Source organism: Melospiza georgiana, chromosome 7 (genome assembly GCF_028018845.1).
Source record: "Melospiza georgiana isolate bMelGeo1 chromosome 7, bMelGeo1.pri, whole genome shotgun sequence".
In the NCBI taxonomy this organism is placed as follows: domain Eukaryota; kingdom Metazoa; phylum Chordata; class Aves; order Passeriformes; family Passerellidae; genus Melospiza; species Melospiza georgiana.
The window spans coordinates 22727345-22745457 of NC_080436.1; the positions used below are offsets into that span (position 1 = coordinate 22727345).

An 18113-nucleotide genomic window follows, 5' to 3' on the forward strand; every position below is an offset into this window, starting at 1 on the left:
ATTTTTTTCTTTATAACAAAGCTAATTCTCCACTTCAAATGTAGAATATAATTGAAATGATACATACATTGCAGCCTTGGTAGCTAGAGACTTTATTTAATATCTGGCTTTTCAGGTGTCTCAGAACACCTGATATGAAAAAGGGATTGAAGCATCATGAGCTCTTAGATGTTATCCTGGGATCCTGAATAGGATTAATAACCTCAAGAGTTTAAGTTCAAATGGTGTTTAAGATCTTTCAGAAAGTATACAGCTTCAATTTTTTTTACTTTTCACAAACCTATTTCTAACATTTTATATATATTTATATTTTACTTTCATAGCACCTCTTGATATTCAATAGTTTATAGTGGGAAAATAAAAAATGCAGACAAAACCATTAAATACAATAAAAAATGAAGTCTTTATTCTTTTGGCTCAACTGTAATGTGGTTTACTGTTCTTTATGGTAATAGCATTTTCCTGCATGCAGTTCACCGACACACAAGTCAATATTTTTGTAAAAGGAGGAGTCAACATCGAATTTTTGCTTGTGTAAGAAACACAAAATGTCCTGATGTGATCAATTATACAAGTTTGCTATTTAATTCCTGTGGAAAAAAAAAAAGCATTGTGGATCCCATATTATATTTAGAACAGTTCTAGTGCAGCATGAATCAACAAGAATAAGAATAGTCTATGTAAACAAACACTGGTAAAGATTTCATGAATAAAAATACTACCTTGAAACTTCTGATGCAGGCAGTGCTAGAATCTTAAACAAATCCTCCCCACCACATTTCAATTACAAGTTATATCTATTTGGAAGCAAGTGCATTTTGGACTCAGTTTGAAACTTATTTCACATTAAAATGTGTGCAAAAATACAGTACTAATAAAAAAGCAGAAACCTAAAGCTACCCCATTCTTTCCTTTGTTTCTTATTTTGTGAAGTTCTTGAATTAAAAAGTGCTATGGATAGAAAGTAATAAAAGTGACAGTAACATCAACCTGAAGATAATTCTCATTTCTTATTTTATGTACAAAATGCTGAAAAATAAAATAAAATGGTATTTTTTACAGTATTTATATTTTCTTAGAAAATTCTATCCATGTAGTTTTCAACAGATTAAGCAGTTTGCAACATATCCTGTACAGTCTGACTATGCACCGTACAGTAGTCACTTAAAATTTTAGAATGCAAAGCAAGAAGCTCTTAAATAACTACAAACTATTGCTTGATGTCGTGAAAGAATGATGACCAATTGAACAATTTATTTCACTTAACCACTGAGCTATGGCTTCCCATATTAGACTCTTAACAGTGGAAGGAGTAAAATTACAGCAGCAAAGGCAAGATAAACATGCATCAGTGATAGCTTCCAAACTGTCTATAATGGTACAGAATACTTCATATTAGCTGTTGAGAGATTGCAAATTACACTTACTGTGGTACATATTTGATGCAATAAATATTGTGCACATGTCATTATTTGTTTGCTCAAACATGCACCACGGGATAAAGTAACTATTTACATAGAGGGTACTTTTTTAATCAACACATACTATGTCAACCTTGCTGAGAGCAGAAGATGGCTAAATGATACTGCAGGGTGAAGCAGAACAACTTCATAATCCTTGTGTTTTGCAGGTTTTTGGTAAGCTCAATTTCCCAAGGTCAGGTAAACTGTTTTCCGCAGAAGAATACTTAGAAGTGGACTCTATGTTCCTCAGTAAAATTTTTATACAGAGATTGTTCAACTACTGTTAAATGACTTATGAAAAAATAAAACATCTGTTCTATTATTGTAGACTCTATGGGACTTTACAGGCACATTAAGATTTGTCTGGATGAGATACGGATACTGTTTTTAAGCACCTCAACATACAGAGCCACCCTGAAACATGGAAGTAGTCAGACTGCTGCTTTGTGCGACGTCATGTTTTCCCATGCATGAACTACAAGTGCAGCATGCCTTCATGCAAATCACTTCTGTTTGTACATTATAGAGAATCCGAGAGTAGAACACCTGGTCCTCATACCCCCTTCCCCAACATAAAACCCATTTACAAAAATAGTCACATATAATAGTAAACAACCTGTGAATTAAAAAATGATAAGTTCACCAACACTGATTTTTGTAAAAATATGGCAAATGTGACTGTTGAAATGCTAACAGTGGATACAATTTTTGTACTGTGTGTTTCATGTTAAACACAGAGATTCATAGGTTTGCACCTTATTTTTTTAACTGGTCCCTACAGTCTGGTTGGCCATTTTATCATCTCTTCAGCAGTGTCAGCTGGTACTAAAAACAACAACCTCCTGTCAAGATGTTACCCTGTTTTACAGAGTTGCAGTTTGATGACGAGGGGTCACTGTCTTGCTATAGGCACTGACCTTATATATATATATATATAATTATATATATATCTATATATGTAAAAACTGACAGTTTGGCATGTACCTCCTACAGGAGTCCTGTTGACACAAATACATACTTTTTCAGGCTGTAAACAGTTTATTACAAACAGCGTTCTATGTTACTTTTTACTTTCCCTGCTGTCTTTACCTTTATCTTCTTTTTCTGACTTGTCTTTTTCATATTTATCCTTGTCTGGCTTTGTTACACTGTCATAAGAAGGTGGGGAGGTTGTCGATGGGGTCATATCTGTTTTTTCTGGAGTGGAGTTCTCATTTAGTTTATCCATAATCATATCTTCTTTCATGGCCAGATCATCTTCCTCTTTACCTTTATCCTGACTAAATATACATGATACTTTTTTGACTTTTTGCCTCAGGAGATGACGTCTGTAAGCACGCTGAATGATGACAGCAGACACCTCCTCCTGCTTTCGTTTCAGTGTGGTTGTAATGGGTTCATAGGAGACTTTAGAAGGATTGGCTGCCATAAACCGATCTTCCATCTGTATTCTGAGGGCGTCCATCTCCCCACTTTCCCCCAAAACACGCTTTGTGAAAGCAAACAAGATGTCAAGACAGTGAATTCTGTCACCGCTCACCATGGGCAGATCCATTGCAATCAGCTGGACTTTGTTGGGTTTTGCTATGAGAAGAGGTGGATCTAATGAAGCGGCAAAATCTGATAATTTACTGAACTCTATGAATTGTGTTGCATCGGGGTCAAACTTCTCCCAGACTTCATAGAACATCTCAAAGTCATCCTCGCTCAAGGGTTCAGCGCTTTCTTCAGTAGCAACACTGAAGTTCTCCAAAATCACAGCAATGTACATGTTCACCACTACCAGAAAGGATATGATAATGTAGCTGACAAAGAAGAAAATCCCAACAGAAGGGTTGCCACAGTCACCTTTCACAGAGCTCCCTGGATGATCTTTATGGGGGTCACAGTCTGGCTCCCCACTGTTGAGAATTGGGGCGAGCAAACCGTCCCAGCCAGCGGACGTGGTGATCTGGAACAGGCAGATCATGCTGTTGCCAAACGTTTCAAAGTTGAACATGTCATCAATCCCAACTTCCCTCTTGACGTAGGCAAAGTTGGACATGCCAAATATGGCATAGATGAACATGACCAGGAAGAGCAGCAGCCCAATGTTGAACAAGGCAGGGAGAGACATCATCAAAGCAAAAAGCAGAGTGCGGATTCCCTTAGCGCCTTTAATGAGGCGCAGGATTCGACCGATTCTGGCAAGCCGGATGACTCTGAATAGTGTGGGAGATACAAAGTACTTCTCAATCATCTCAGCCAAAAACATACCTGGGAAAAAACAAGTTAAATCAGTAAAGAGTATTATTACATTTTAAAACCACTGCTAAAGATATATTCTACAAGGATTGTAGAACTTTAAGAAGAGTAGGATACTTAAACAGATTTTTAGGGATTAGCCATTCAGTTTTTTTACAAAACCTTTGTGTTTGGTATACTTTTTTAGGACAAATTGATAACTAGTATATGTATATTAGCAAATGCTGAGATTAGAGGAATACCCTTTTGTTTAATTGTAAGAAAAATAATCTCAGTTAATCTGAAGAAAGATCATATGCACATTAGTATTGAAATTCCATGTAATCAAGTTAGGTTATTCAAAAAATATGTGTATTTTAGGAGAACTGTGACTTCTTAATCACACAAAAAGTACCATGAACACAGGTTTATTAGTAATGACACAGAAATTCCAAACATAAACAAACTGATGAAAAGGTTTGTTTTGATTCACGGAAGAATAAAAGAATTGAGCATTGTATTATGTGCCTCAATGCAGAAAAATAACTTTTTTGATACAAAAATAGCAAAACTGATTTGCATATTAAGGAGTACTTAAAAACCCACAATTTTTACATAAGTTCTTTCAAGTTTGCTGCTCTAGATAAAGCAAAGGTTAGTGTAGTCATTATTTGTTACCACATCTGCTTCAGCTCTGCTCACTCTATCTCAGGCAAAAAGCCTCTCAGGATCAAACAAAACTGAAGTAAGCAAGGGGTTTTACCCTGCTGTCTGGGGTGCAGGCATCCTACCCTCATAATAGTCCCACACAGATTTTACTCTTGGATTTTGGATGACTGAACTCTTTCACCTGCAACTGTCACTGTAAGTTTATATCAAAATTGCCTTTTATGCATGTGTAGGAATCTCTACTGATTTCAGAATATAGATCTAATTTCAACCAGTAAAAAAGTAGGAGTGTATGAAATCTCTTGCTAAAAAATTCTTACCATACTTTTTAGTTATGTTATGGATAAGAGTTTCTAGTGACAAAGTTGAACAAAAATATAAATAGATTTTACACGGCAAAAATATTTCTATGTTTACAGAATTAGACATTTCATAAAAATGAGTTGCTCTTACCTACTATGGAGAGAATGACAACCACAAAATCAAAAATATTCCAACCTATAGTGAAGTAGTAATGACGAAGTGAAATCAGTTTCAGGACAAATTCTCCAGTGAAAAGTACGATAAACACCAGGTTAATCCAATATAAAATGTTTTCCATTTCTTCACTTTGATCATCTGTTTCTACCATCATTGTGACCATGTTAAGGCAGATAAGTATCATGATACTGATATCAAATGCTTGTTTGGTTACAAAATCAAAGACCATGCCTTGGAATTTGTTCTGTTATAACAGAAGAAAAAGAAAACAAAGGTATTTCAGATTAAGAAGGCTTTTTTTTTTTTTTTTTTTTGCTTACAGCTTATTTCAGCCTAAGGCATAATAGAAAAAATCCAATTTTTAAATAGATGTAAAAATAACAGAAATAGTTCTATTCTTACTGCTGGTCGAGGTATAGGCTTTTGTGGTTTCTTTGAACCCAATTTCTTCATTGCATTGTAGTATTTCTTCTGTTCTTCTGTCATGAAAATATCTTGACCTCCAAAGTAAACCCGAGAGACAAAAACTGGTTACAATCATGTATCTTTATTGATTACTTATAAATAAGACTAATGATCATATTCTCATCTGTGGGAAAATTTAGGACAGATATAAAAATCGTCTTTTATGATTTTTATATTAAGTATTAAGCTACAGAAAGTGTTGAGTTCAGCAGCTGGAACACTGATACCTTCTCAGGCAGTGCTGACAAAACACAAAGACTAAAGAGGGTACAAATAAAGATAATACAATGTTTGTTATCAAAGTTCAGAAATCTATACTGCTGAGCTTTGTGACATGAAAGTAGTATAGCAAAGAGTTTTTATAGCTACATTTGGCTATTTCAGTGGTTAGCCTTTTTATGAGTCAATTAAGCCTTCAGTCTCAAATCCACATCTTTACAAAGATGACATTGAGTATTTCACTAACCATGGAGAGTCATAGATTGTCATTTGTCCATCTAACCCTCATCAAGCCAAATTATAAGCTTTAATAATTTAATGTATTTACTATGTGACACTTTAACTAATTTATCATAAAAATATTAATAAAGTTGTCATCAGTGGACCAAGATTTTTTTAATGTTCTTTCCAGAATAATAATGAAGTACTTATCTTCTTTTTCTGCTGGTTGAAATTGTCTATGATGACACCAATAAAAAGGTTCAAGGTAAAAAACGATCCAAAGATGATAAAGATGACAAAGTAAAGATACATGTACAGGTTATCTTCATACTTGGGCTGATCCAAAACCTGCAAAACAGGCATAGAAACTACATATTAGTTTAACAGTGAATACAAAATATTTGCTTGTGGAGATTTCACTGCTACAGGCACTTAGGAAACTGCACAGGATTGTGGAAGAGAGGCATCCAAGCCATGTTTAGACTAAGCATATTTTCTTGGTATAGCTATGCACCTTCACTATACTACAGCAAGCCTCCTGCTGAGACTGCAGCTTACAAAAAAAAAAAAAAAAAAAAAAAAAAAAAAAGAAAAAGAAATGGAGCTTTACTAGTATAGTTTATTCAATTGTCTACTTAGAACTAGAGGAAAACTTGCTCCAAGGGAACAAGGGGCAGGCCAAAGGGTAAGAAAATGCACAGGTCTAATTAAAAATAAGCACTCTGCCCTAAAGAAAGCAGTCAGGCATCTTGCAGAGCACAGTGAAAGTCTTAACTATAAATTAGATCAGTATTACAAAAAAAAACCCCAAAAACCTCTCTGTGATGGTGTCTGTTTCCAAATATAAAGAATGGCTCAATGCATAATGAGAGGAAGAGAAGGTATTTCATGGCAACAGGTGTGTTGTAGGATTGGGGAATTTTGATTCAAATGTACCATAGAGAAAATGGAATACTGTAGGACTGACTGCTCCTCTGCTTACCTCATTTCTTGTATTTTTCCATTTTTCCCATGATTTCCATTTTCTTTAACTACAAAATTATAGTAACTCTTTGTTCTTTCATTTTTACTGTAATTTCTGAAAGATGTTAAAATTACATTCTCAAATCTTGGAGCTCATACAATCAAAACAAATGGAGTCAAGGGACTATACTTACATTACGAGAATCCACAGCTGCGTACATGATATCCATCCATCCTTTAAATGTAGCCTATAAACAGAACACAGGTGTTTAGGTCACACTGTGCCTGGAAAATGCCTTGTCAGAAGCATTTTTTAGGACCTGAAGACTAAGTCTCTTTTGTACTCCTCATGAAAACCAGCAGAGTGAAGTCCTAATAGCTCACTCTTGCTTTCTATTGTATGTTTTATTCATGAACAAGAATTGCAAGCCAATTCCAATATCTGACTATAGAGGGGCAGCATCCATTAAGAACTCTTTTGTCTATTATGAATAATATCTGGTGTAGAAGTTATTTTTCTGTGCATGAGCATTAGAGGTTTACTTGATACAGATTCAATGCAACTACGGTCTATTATGTTTGAATTACATTTTTTTTCTCATAGTCAGTATATCCTCTAGGCTTTGTGTTACTTCTTCTGTAGACTCATAGATTTATCTCACACTTCATAATTCAAACCAAGAATTGAGAGACAAAATTTCTTAATTAAAAAAAAAAAAAAAAAGTAAAAAAATTTTTACTGTTGCAGGTAAACAATAGAGATACAGAAAGATAAACAGAAATTAAGGACTGGTGACTTACCACTTGGAGCAGAGAAAGGTAACCAAGGCCTACATTGTCAAAGTTGACCTTCACATTCTTCCAGCGGGCAGTTTCGTTGTTTTGTATGAGCTCCTCACATTGACTGAAGTTGTTAATTTGGCTGATATCGAATCTCTCATCAGTTGTAGTGTTAACACAGTAGTAAAACTTTCCAGCAAATAGATTTACTCCCATGATACTAAATATCAGCCAGAATATAAGGCAAACAAGAAGCACATTCATAATAGATGGAATTGCTCCCAACAGGGCATTCACCACAACCTGGAGTACAAATGAAACCAAAGAGAGACACTGTAAGAACACAGGTGCCAGCATCTTACAAATCCTTCACATGTAACATGCAATTATAATTCCAATATCTGTGTTACAACTCAATTGTTGAGAGTAACAAGTCAGAAAAGCAGTACAGAGAAAAGATAAAAAGCCAAACTTAGTTAGAAGGAAAAATACAAATAGTAGCGAATGTTAGCTTTAAAGAATGGGTAAAATAAGAACCATTAAAACAAACTTTAAAAAAAAAGAGGAAAAAGAAGTATTTACCAGTGCTTTTTAGAATAGATTTACTTAATGTATATCTACAAAACCATGATAATTGTAATCCCTGACTGAATTGAACAAACCAAATTTTTAATACTACATGTTTACTGGATAAATCCAAGCAAGTGCAAATCTATTTCTAAGCAAATTTCTAATTGAAATTAATTTTGAAGATTTTTAAAAATAAAACCAAGTAATGAATGCATGATATTTTGGATGTTTACATTTAGAATTAAAAGTGAAAATGTTCAAACCAGGAAAACTACTGAGTATCTGAACACACCAGAGCTGCTAGTGTTCAGGCAACTGGCAGATAAAACTTGAAAAAGAGATTTGATTTAATTCCCAACTGAATTTTCAGAAAAATCAGTCTTCAGGAAAGAAAAATGTGAAAATGATTTCATGTGTGATGATGAGCAATGATTAAAAACATGCCAGAATGAAAACAAAACACAGAGGAAAATAAAATTTAGGAGAAAGTAGGTCCATTATGAATGAGAATTATTAATTTAATGATGGAATCAATGATGCTAAAATAATTAATTCCTATTTTAAGTCTCTCTGTAAATAATTCTAAGAATATAAACCTGGTTAAGTATAAAGCACTTTGCCACCAACTTTGCCAAAACAACTGAAGCAGATCCTTAAAACAAAGAAGTTTGCTTTTTCTCAAAACACTAGCTATTACTTTGGTAGGCTTTTTATACTTCATTTAGTATATATTATGTAAGTACTAGGACAGATCCTCTAGCATAATAAACTTATCGTTTCTGTTTGAAATACAAATATGTAATGAAGTTCTATGAAGTATTTTGGCCTTACAGTTATATCTGCAACTAATACCATCCCTAGAATCAATGAATTATAAAATTAGTGATCCAGGTAGATGGGCTTTCATTCCTTGCCCTCTTACAGAACAGAAAATAAACCGTTTGAGTATTAGATAGGAGATGAAACACCATCATGTGTAGTATAAAGGAGAATTGGGCTGAAGGAAAGAAGAGATCCCTGTTGTACTTTCAGGGCCCCAATCCTGTCAAAACACTACCTCATTTGGGTGATACACACTTTGGACATATGAGAGCCTATAGGACTTCAGTGAAATTGTTGTTATATTTAAATTTAGGAACTGGATCAAATGAAGTTGCTTTCAATGTGAACTACTCCATCATAAAAGCACAGAATGGTGCATGGAATCCTAATTTTCCATGCTTTTTTGTTTGTTTGTACCTTTTTTCCATATATTGTAAATCAAATGTTTTAATAAGTGGTTATTTCTGTTGGGGAAATTTAAAACAAATCAGAATAGTTTCTTAATCATACTAAAAATCTCCTTAGCAATACCTGTTATAAATTAATAAGCAAAATTCATATATAGAATTGTATAAGTCAGCATCTGGGTTGAGAGGATTCCCTAACTGATGGATAAATCTCTTCTGACTATTTCAACAGTGCTGTCTTATGTTGACAAGCTTGTACTCAGCACTGAACCACATGACTGTAGGAGGCCATAGGATATAATTTGACCTAAGCAAAATGAACAGTCCAATAACTATGCTGAATTAGTTTAAATTGGAAAATCATGTACTCACTTATTTTTACAACAATCTGACTGCAATAATAAATAGCAAGGTCATTTTTCCCCAATTTAGGAATATTTTCCAAATATATTAGGTTTTTCGATTGAAAGTTATCTCAATTCTCAAAAAATGTAAGTAGATTTCTTAAATGTAATGATATCATCGGGAACAATTTTTGAGATATAAAGGGATAGTTAATGAAGTGAAAACATTTGTCCTCAAGCTTTCAGTCTCAGTACACCCAAGAATTCTGTTCCTCTTTGTGCTGCAGCTGCAGGTCCAGTCATGTTCTTTCCTTAATTGCTGGATTTCTACAGCTGACCTACTTTCTCTGGTATTAGTCTGAGTCCTCAAGCTACAGAGAACCAGCTTGTGATACGAATCATTTGAAGACACTCAAAACATACGGTTGAGCATCACTGGAAACACTGATCCCAACACCTTCCAGTTCCACCAGTAGTAACTCTGTGAGGAAAGGGGGCTAGGCCTGGCAGCAAATGAAAGCAAGGGAAGCATAAGAAAGACATCAAACCCCTTGTTTTCTGCTTGAGAGAAAAAGGTATTAGTGCCTAGCTCCATATAGCAGTGAGTGATACTGCTTGGGACAGAGCATGGACAGATTAATTATATTCCTACAGGCTATTTTAATGAAGTACCAAGTGCAAATTAAAGTATAACTTTCCTAGCAACGCCAGTGGTGGGAAGATGCAGGGGAAAAAATAATGTATTTCATAGGGGCAATTTTTTTCTTTTAATTACTAGTTTGTATGGGCACAAGTTGAAATACAGAGAAAAGTAGTGTGTTAAAAACTGTACATATACTGAACAGAATTTCTTGCTTGTATAAGGGAAGTGCTCAATGGAAGCAATTTAAGTGTCTATGCAAGTACATGCATTGTACCGGATTGTCATATTTTCAGTTCATACATGATAAATACCAATGGAATGATTATGTTATGAACAGACATTTTGAATTTCCATGTATCAGACCTTAAAATAGTCTTATACAAGTCATCAAATTGAGCTACTGTATCTTTAAAGACACTAAACTTGGAATTAATTACTTTAAATAAGGCAAAATTCAGTACATCCATTGGAATATTGCAATGATTAACTGCCTAACTAATTAAGTTATAGGTCACATTTCTAGTCTTAAGTGATCTAACTTCATCTACTACTTTTTATTGCATTTTTTGCTAAACTCATAAATCTTCTCCTCATCTGGGAATGTACAAAGAGATACAGTTGGCAGATCAGGATCAAACGTGTAGATAAAGTTTACACCAACATGGAAGTCATGGGATTTACAATTACCCCTAAACCTTCATGACAAGGTTATTGGGTTTTTCCTTGCAACAATGAATTGCCACTTTAGCAATTTTATATAAAAATTGTAATATTTTTATTTTGGGTTTTTTGTTTTGCTAATCATTGTCATAAAAGAAACCCCTACAGTTAATACGATGAGGTAATACTTTAGACAGGCCTTACCTCCGATATAAACATCCCAAATTTTCAAATTTGTTTTAGTAAAAGTCCAGAATTTTTTTGGAGGCAAAGAAATGCTATTTCCTGTTTGAATTTATAACATTTCATCAAAGCCCATTTTCTTTTCTACTGAAGTCTCTTCTCTTACTTTCCACACACACAGAGCATGACATTTTCTTCAGAAGCTCACCGGTTGGTAGTTGATTTACAAATTAGCTAATCAGCTTATCGCCTGGGGTGGCAAAGAAGAGTGATTGCAGGAGGGAGCTCACACAAGGATCCCTCTTAATTATGGTGGGAGGGTTCCGGTTCAGGTGCATCTGCTGATGCCCACAATGGCAATATGTCCAAGAGAGACAGATGGACCCTGAAGGTGTAAGCCAGACACCTTCCTGTGGCTGGAGCTAGAAATATCTACCATGTCTGGTTGTTCACTACTACCCTTGAGAGAAACATTTCTAGAGCTTTTGAGTCATGGCTGAGTACACCAGGTCTTTGTCCATTTCAGTGCACTAAAGAAGTAATTTAAACTGACCACTTTGACTTTGCCCTGAGACACACTGAACGTGCCCTGTTGGGCAGCTGAGGGCCTCAGCTGTGGTAACTGATAAGAGTGGTAACAAACAGCTGGGGTCAGGAACTTCTCAAATATACCAGCAAAAGTCTAATATGTTTTCAGGCTGCTTAGTTCTCTATAGATTATACTCAACAATTTACAAACAATATGGAAAGCAATGGGCAACCAGAAATCACTAAACCAGCTCCACCTCTGATATGCTAGAAAAGTTTTCTTAAATAGAATGCAATGTTTCTAATATGAAAGAGAGAAGGTATTTTAATAGTGCTAATTTACTTATTAACAGACTAAATTAATTTAAAAATTTTTAGTTCTAAAAGACTTCCGCAATTTATATATACACAATACTATGTTAAAGGATATAGATTATGTATGATAGCCCAAACTGGTACAAAATACACATGTGCATGCATACATGGATGTATGCACACACACTTTTAAGAGGAAGTGTTGGAGCTTTTTTAAACTGTTCTGACTATAGCAGGATTTGTTTGTATAGGATAAATTCAGTAATATTGCATAGATCCATGCAGTTGATAAATCCTTGGGCCCTCCATGAAAGTATGAAAATGGGGAAAGGCCAAGGAGCCTCATTAAGTGTAACAATATGTGCAATAACACATGAATTCATATAAGCAGATGAAGCCTTTTGCTTATATGTTAGTGATAAATGTGAAATATAGAGGATGGTAGTGTAGCATTTCTGCATGGATTGGTCGTTGATTATTCTGCATGCATTGTTTCCGTGGATGCATGCATTATTTCAGATTCTTTCACGTTGTCTTACCCTCATCCCTTCAAATCGCGACAAGGCTCTCAGAGGTCTCAAAGCTCTTAGTGTCCTAAGGGATTTAATCGCACCAAGTTCTGAGTAGCCCAAGGCATTAGCTGTTAAGCTAACCAAAGAGACCTACACAAAAACAGAAAGGCAATATTGCTCATTCATCTCTATACCCTTCTGATACATATGGTGGCAATGATGTGTGCCCTGAACTTCTCAAGAAGATTCAAGGCTGGACCTCTTTCTCCAGGAAACCCTCTATAATGCAGAAAAAATTTTATGTCAGACAAAGTAGAATAAAAGGATATTCTAGGTACCTGTTGATGAAATCATGTTGATAGCATGGTATAAAAGTGCCTTCTATAGTCACATAAACCAGTCAACATTTGGTGGGATTTAAACAAAAATGAAGTCACATGCAAAAACAAAACACCCAAAAGCTGGGTGAATTGGAATGGACAATTTAGGTCAGGACTTCCCATGATATCTTCAGGACTTGACGAGAATGTAAATGCTCTCAAAAACCACATCCAGACCTTGCTTTTGGTCAAAATGTAACTTTCTAGTGTCCAGAAAATCTTATTCAACAGCCATATCTACCAGTGCTGTTCAGATTTAACAGGACTAATCAAGACTGAGAACCAACTGTTTGTTAGACAATGGTAGAAGCTTCACTGTTAGGCATATCCACACTTCATTACATTCCCTGTGACTCCTTTAACCACTTCATCAATTCTGGCTTGCATAACGCTGGTCTGGTCTGCAGGCAGATGAGTAAATAAACTAGAATAGCTGTAAAATAAATAATACAATTATCTTTCATCAATAATCCTTGGAAATGTATTTCTATTAGCCATTGGGAAGGAGTGACCCTAATAAATCAAAAATAAAACATATCACCTTCTATTTACATCTATTTAATGCCCTTCCCTTCCATCTTTCCTGCTCTCGCAATTCCTTCATCTCCAAATTGTTATTTTGGCTTTTTTATTTCAATCCCCTGTCTATAGATTAAAATGAATGCCTCAGATATTATTTTTTGTTATTTTAAAAAATGCACCAAGATAAGGTTGACATGAAAAACTAATAAAGCTAATAAAGCTAGTCATAGAAGTAACTAAACTAAACTAAAAAGATTATCAAATAAGAATTAAATATTTGTTGATAAATACAAGTTCTACTGGTCGTGGCAATTTACACATCAGATGATTGAGCCAATACATATTTTACAGAGGTATAGACTCAATCATAAAATACTATATGAGCATATAGTCATGTCTTATCATAGGATTTGCAATGCTGCTCTGGATTTACAAAGTATAGCATTTTCCAAGCTCTGTGTAATAAAGAGCTCCACTGTGGTTTTAGGGAGATATTAAACAATTTCTACAGAATTCTTGTGCTTTTCATAATGCACAAATAGGTGGTTTAAGATATACCCTTAACTTGCATTCCATGGGAATTACATCTGTGGAGCTGAGAGGTAAATCAGGCTATTGGGGATGGAAGGGAAATGAACATCTGCGATGTGGTCAAACATCTGTAGTCTTCCATTTATGCTACCCAGTACTTTACACACATTGTTGAGCATGTAGACCTGAAATTACAATGCACTTCTCACTAGGTCTCCTTCAGACAATGTGTAGCTGCTCCTTGGTAGTGCAGCCTTTGGAAAATCATGTGGGAACCCATTCCAGGGGGGCTTATCTATGGTTCTCTGAACTGTATCTTTGAGGTCACGCCCATGATACAGTGAAAAGTGCAAGAGTACTGAATAGTACAATGGAACTGACAATTCCTAGCAGTATTTTCCTTTCATTTTGCACAGAGTAAGTGACAGGACACTTACAGTAATTCATCAGAAATTAGAAACAGTTTGAAAAATTGTTTCCATATACAAAAAAACCTGAAGAGGCTGAACAGCATCTTTTCTATACCATCAAAAAACGATAGGAAAAAGCATAATTTCAAGAAAGAATTACAACTTCATAAAACTAGAGAATTTTAAAAAAACATTTCTAGAGAAATAAGTATATCCAAATTTTTTTTCCATTCTGAACAGAATTATAAACCACACCACCACACCAGTTAAAATAGAGTTTTTGTTGAATAGAACAGAAATCTTTTCCTGAAAACATAATATTCTTTTTTTTAAGCCTATCGTACAGGACATACAAAAAAAATACATACATCAACAATCAGGAAGTCCAGCCAGCACCATGCATTAGTGAAATAGGTTTGAAATCCATAAGCAACCCATTTTAAAAGCATTTCCAGAATGAAGATATAGGTGAAAACTTTGTCAGCATATTCCAGCATGGTCTTGATAGTTTTACGTTGCTCTATGTAGATATCTTCAAATGCCTGGAAACAAATTAAAACGAAGTTTGAAGAGTGGTCCTACAGTAATTTTTTTGTATAGCTGTTCAGCTCAACTGAAAGATGAATACTCTTTGGAACCAGCCTTATGAAAAGTATTAAGTGAAAGCTGAAGTTATACTTGAGGGAAAGATACGTGCCTTATCATCATGTATATTTTTTCAATTCAAATATTTTCCTTGCCATTCCTATAGGACACTGCAAATTGTGAAGACATTTAATTATATCTTGCAGATATATATTTATATTATAACATATACTAAGTTGACATCAAATTCTAATTTGTTACCTGTAGCTATGTGATTAACTGTTATTTTAAATGCTTGCTGTTTAAAATCACAATAGTCACAATAGTTCCACACTTAATTTACCAGAGCACCACTGCTGAGAAGAATCATGAAGACTATGAAGGTCTCAAACCAGTTGTGTTCAACAATCTTATAGCAGGTTTTCCTAAGATTCCACCAGATTTTCCCCTTTCCTTCTTCTACACTGACTTGACAGCATTTGAATCTCCGTACACACCCTAAATGTGACAAGAAATTTTAAGATGTCAGAATAAAGTAAATATTTATAAACAATCACAATGAATGGTAATAATTTGACTTATTTCTTATCATAGTGCTGGTGCATTAGATCCTTATAATTCCTCTTTGAGCATTTTTGTTTAGTATTTGAATTTAAATCTATTTATCTTTTGCAATACCTTCCAAAGAGAGAGAACACTCAAGAGCAGTAAATCTATGGCAGTAACTCTGAAAGAGTTACTAATACGATCAGATATTACAACTATAATCACTAAACTTCTTTTGATTTTGAATAAAAAGAGAATCCTGCACAAATCTACACAACTAGGTCTATTTATCTTGCCTTTATTTTGCTTTGCCTACCTTCTGTAAAACAAGCTTCTGGCTCTAGAACTTCTTCTGGTTCTGCTTCTGGCTGTTCACCTTCTGGAGGTAGTCCAATATCAACTGTGCTGCCTTCTGATGAACTGGATGCATTCAATTTCTGTGAACGAAACCCCACATAATTATTTTTTCCAGTTTTATTATTTTGAACAGAAATTTATGTTAGAAATGTATATCAAAATATTTTGTATGTATTCAGTGCTGTGATACTAAAATAACTTCTTATCTACAATCTATAATGCCAAATTGCTCTACTACAGGTGAGGTCACAAGATTAGAAACTACATAACGTGCATTTTCCCTATTGAAAATATTTTGATATTTTCATACAAGGAATTGCTGAAATTATTAGAGTATTATTCTAAGCCACACATAAGAATTTTGAAGTGAAATTTCAGTAAGCTAGGAATGGGTGCTTTCCACATTTTGTACTGTTTAATTATTCCAATCATGTGGCTGCATTTTAGGTTACACTTTAGATAGCATGTGTTAATACCAATAAATTTCCAAAATCATGACCAAACCAACAGCAAGCTGCACAGATGTATTTTCATGCCTCAAGTAAATATTATTCTAGCAAGTCTGTATAAAGCTAAATCTAAAGTTTCAACGTAATGTTTTCATTATTATTGACATGAAAACACATATTATGAGTTTTACAGGATAATTTAATTATCTTTATTTCCAAAAGAGCAGCACATTACTTTAGGAGCAGTAGCTGATATTTTGCATACTCACTTGCCAATGCATTTTCTGAATTTATTGTGCATTTTGAAACTACTTATTACTTTGGTACAGTACACATAGATGTCTAATTACTATAAAAGGCCAAAAAATTTTGAATGTCTAAAGTTAAAACAAATTCTTTTAAACAATATAGTAATAAAATAATTCTGCATCAATAAATCATATCAATATTATAATCCAAACCTTAAAAATTATTCTTTTACACCATCATATGATGCTGGCAACAGACAAATATGAGTACTATAATAAGTAAAAGTAGTTTGATTACAGCATTCTATGACTCTTCTAATGTTATCACTATATGGAGTATAACATCAGTAAAATGGCTGCATTGATAAGTAGCTAATCTTGTAAAGGGAATGATGTAAGCAGATTTAGAATAGAGTCTATAGGGAATTAATATTAGACAGAGATGTTCTATGGTAACATTAAAGATATATATTTTTGCTGACACTTAAATCTGAAGTTAGAGGCATTATTCCTTTAAAACATTCCTGAGTAGCTTCAAATTCTATACAGTTTTTTGTAAAGAAAATGTAAACAGTATTAGTCTGCGGATACAAAAACTAACTTGAGACATTTAATGGACTTTTACATAGCAACAAATAATCAGTTTGTTCTTCAAACAAAAAGAAGATTTATTTCTTTCTCCCTCATTCTGATTCTATTGAATCACACTGACAATATATTGTGTTGTGATTCTGACATAAGCTTAACTTTGATTTTTGTGTACCACGGTTCACTATAGAACACATTTCAGAGGAAGGCTGAGCAAATGCAAACATGTATTGGAGGGTGTATTATGCACCTAGTTTCAGTGCTATCTGCACACCCATTTCATCTATGCTTTTTTGAATTTCCCAGCTGAGAAATTCATATCTCATATTTCTGCATGAGTATAAACATCTGTTGAGGTCAGGCCCAATGTACAAAGAGATGGATGCACACTTTTCTGCAGATCATTTTGGACAAATTTCAGATTGCAATATGTTTGAATTATAGATAATACATGGCAGTTTGATCATTGTGGAATACTGCCTCTAAAATGGAGAAACTAGAAAGTATGGGATAAATACTGTAGTCATCAAGTAAGGACCACAGCATTTAAACATCAGTGGAAGTCAATCATCAGTCTGAGGAAAAGCCAGAAATACCATAAATGCAAGGTACATTAAAAAAAAATTACATATTATGTTAAAATTTACCATTTATCAATACAATACAGTAAATTATTTTAAAACTGAGAAATGACTGTTTTTATTACATAGTGTTTTCTTAAAATGTTGCTTGCATCATTCCAATCTGGAGAGCATTTCTAGCAGAATGCTGTAGGAGTAGCAGAGCAAACAAAAATTATGAATTGGCTGAACCATAAGTTTGAGAGACTACTGTCCATTCTTTTACAGGAAAATGAAGAGTTCAGTGACTCAGATATTATGCAGTTAGTTTAATGAGCAAAAAAGGGTAATGAATTCCTATTACTGAAATTGCTTAAGACTAACAGTTAACTCAGCATGGAAGATTAGGTATAGATAGTATAAGGAGAGATCACAAATATCAGAAAGGTTAAAAATTATCAATAGAATA

The 18113-nt window shown here is 34.2% G+C and overlaps 1 protein-coding gene across 1 annotated transcript in view; it reads right to left on the reverse strand.

Moving 5' to 3' along the window:
• Nucleotides 1-384: 384 nt before the first annotated feature.
• The window catches only part of SCN2A (sodium voltage-gated channel alpha subunit 2), a 73509-nt gene continuing 55780 nt past the window's right edge, over nt 385-18113 (reverse strand). Inside the window, exons 18-27 of the mRNA XM_058027552.1 lie at nt 15759-15879; nt 15240-15394; nt 14680-14853; nt 12496-12618; nt 7506-7787; nt 6899-6952; nt 5952-6089; nt 5238-5342; nt 4809-5079; nt 385-3719 (exon numbers count right to left, since the gene is read on the reverse strand). Of these exons, the coding sequence (XP_057883535.1) occupies nt 2524-3719; nt 4809-5079; nt 5238-5342; nt 5952-6089; nt 6899-6952; nt 7506-7787; nt 12496-12618; nt 14680-14853; nt 15240-15394; nt 15759-15879 (2619 nt within the window). The 3' untranslated portion in view covers nt 385-2523. The remainder of the gene's footprint in view (nt 3720-4808; nt 5080-5237; nt 5343-5951; nt 6090-6898; nt 6953-7505; nt 7788-12495; nt 12619-14679; nt 14854-15239; nt 15395-15758; nt 15880-18113) is intronic.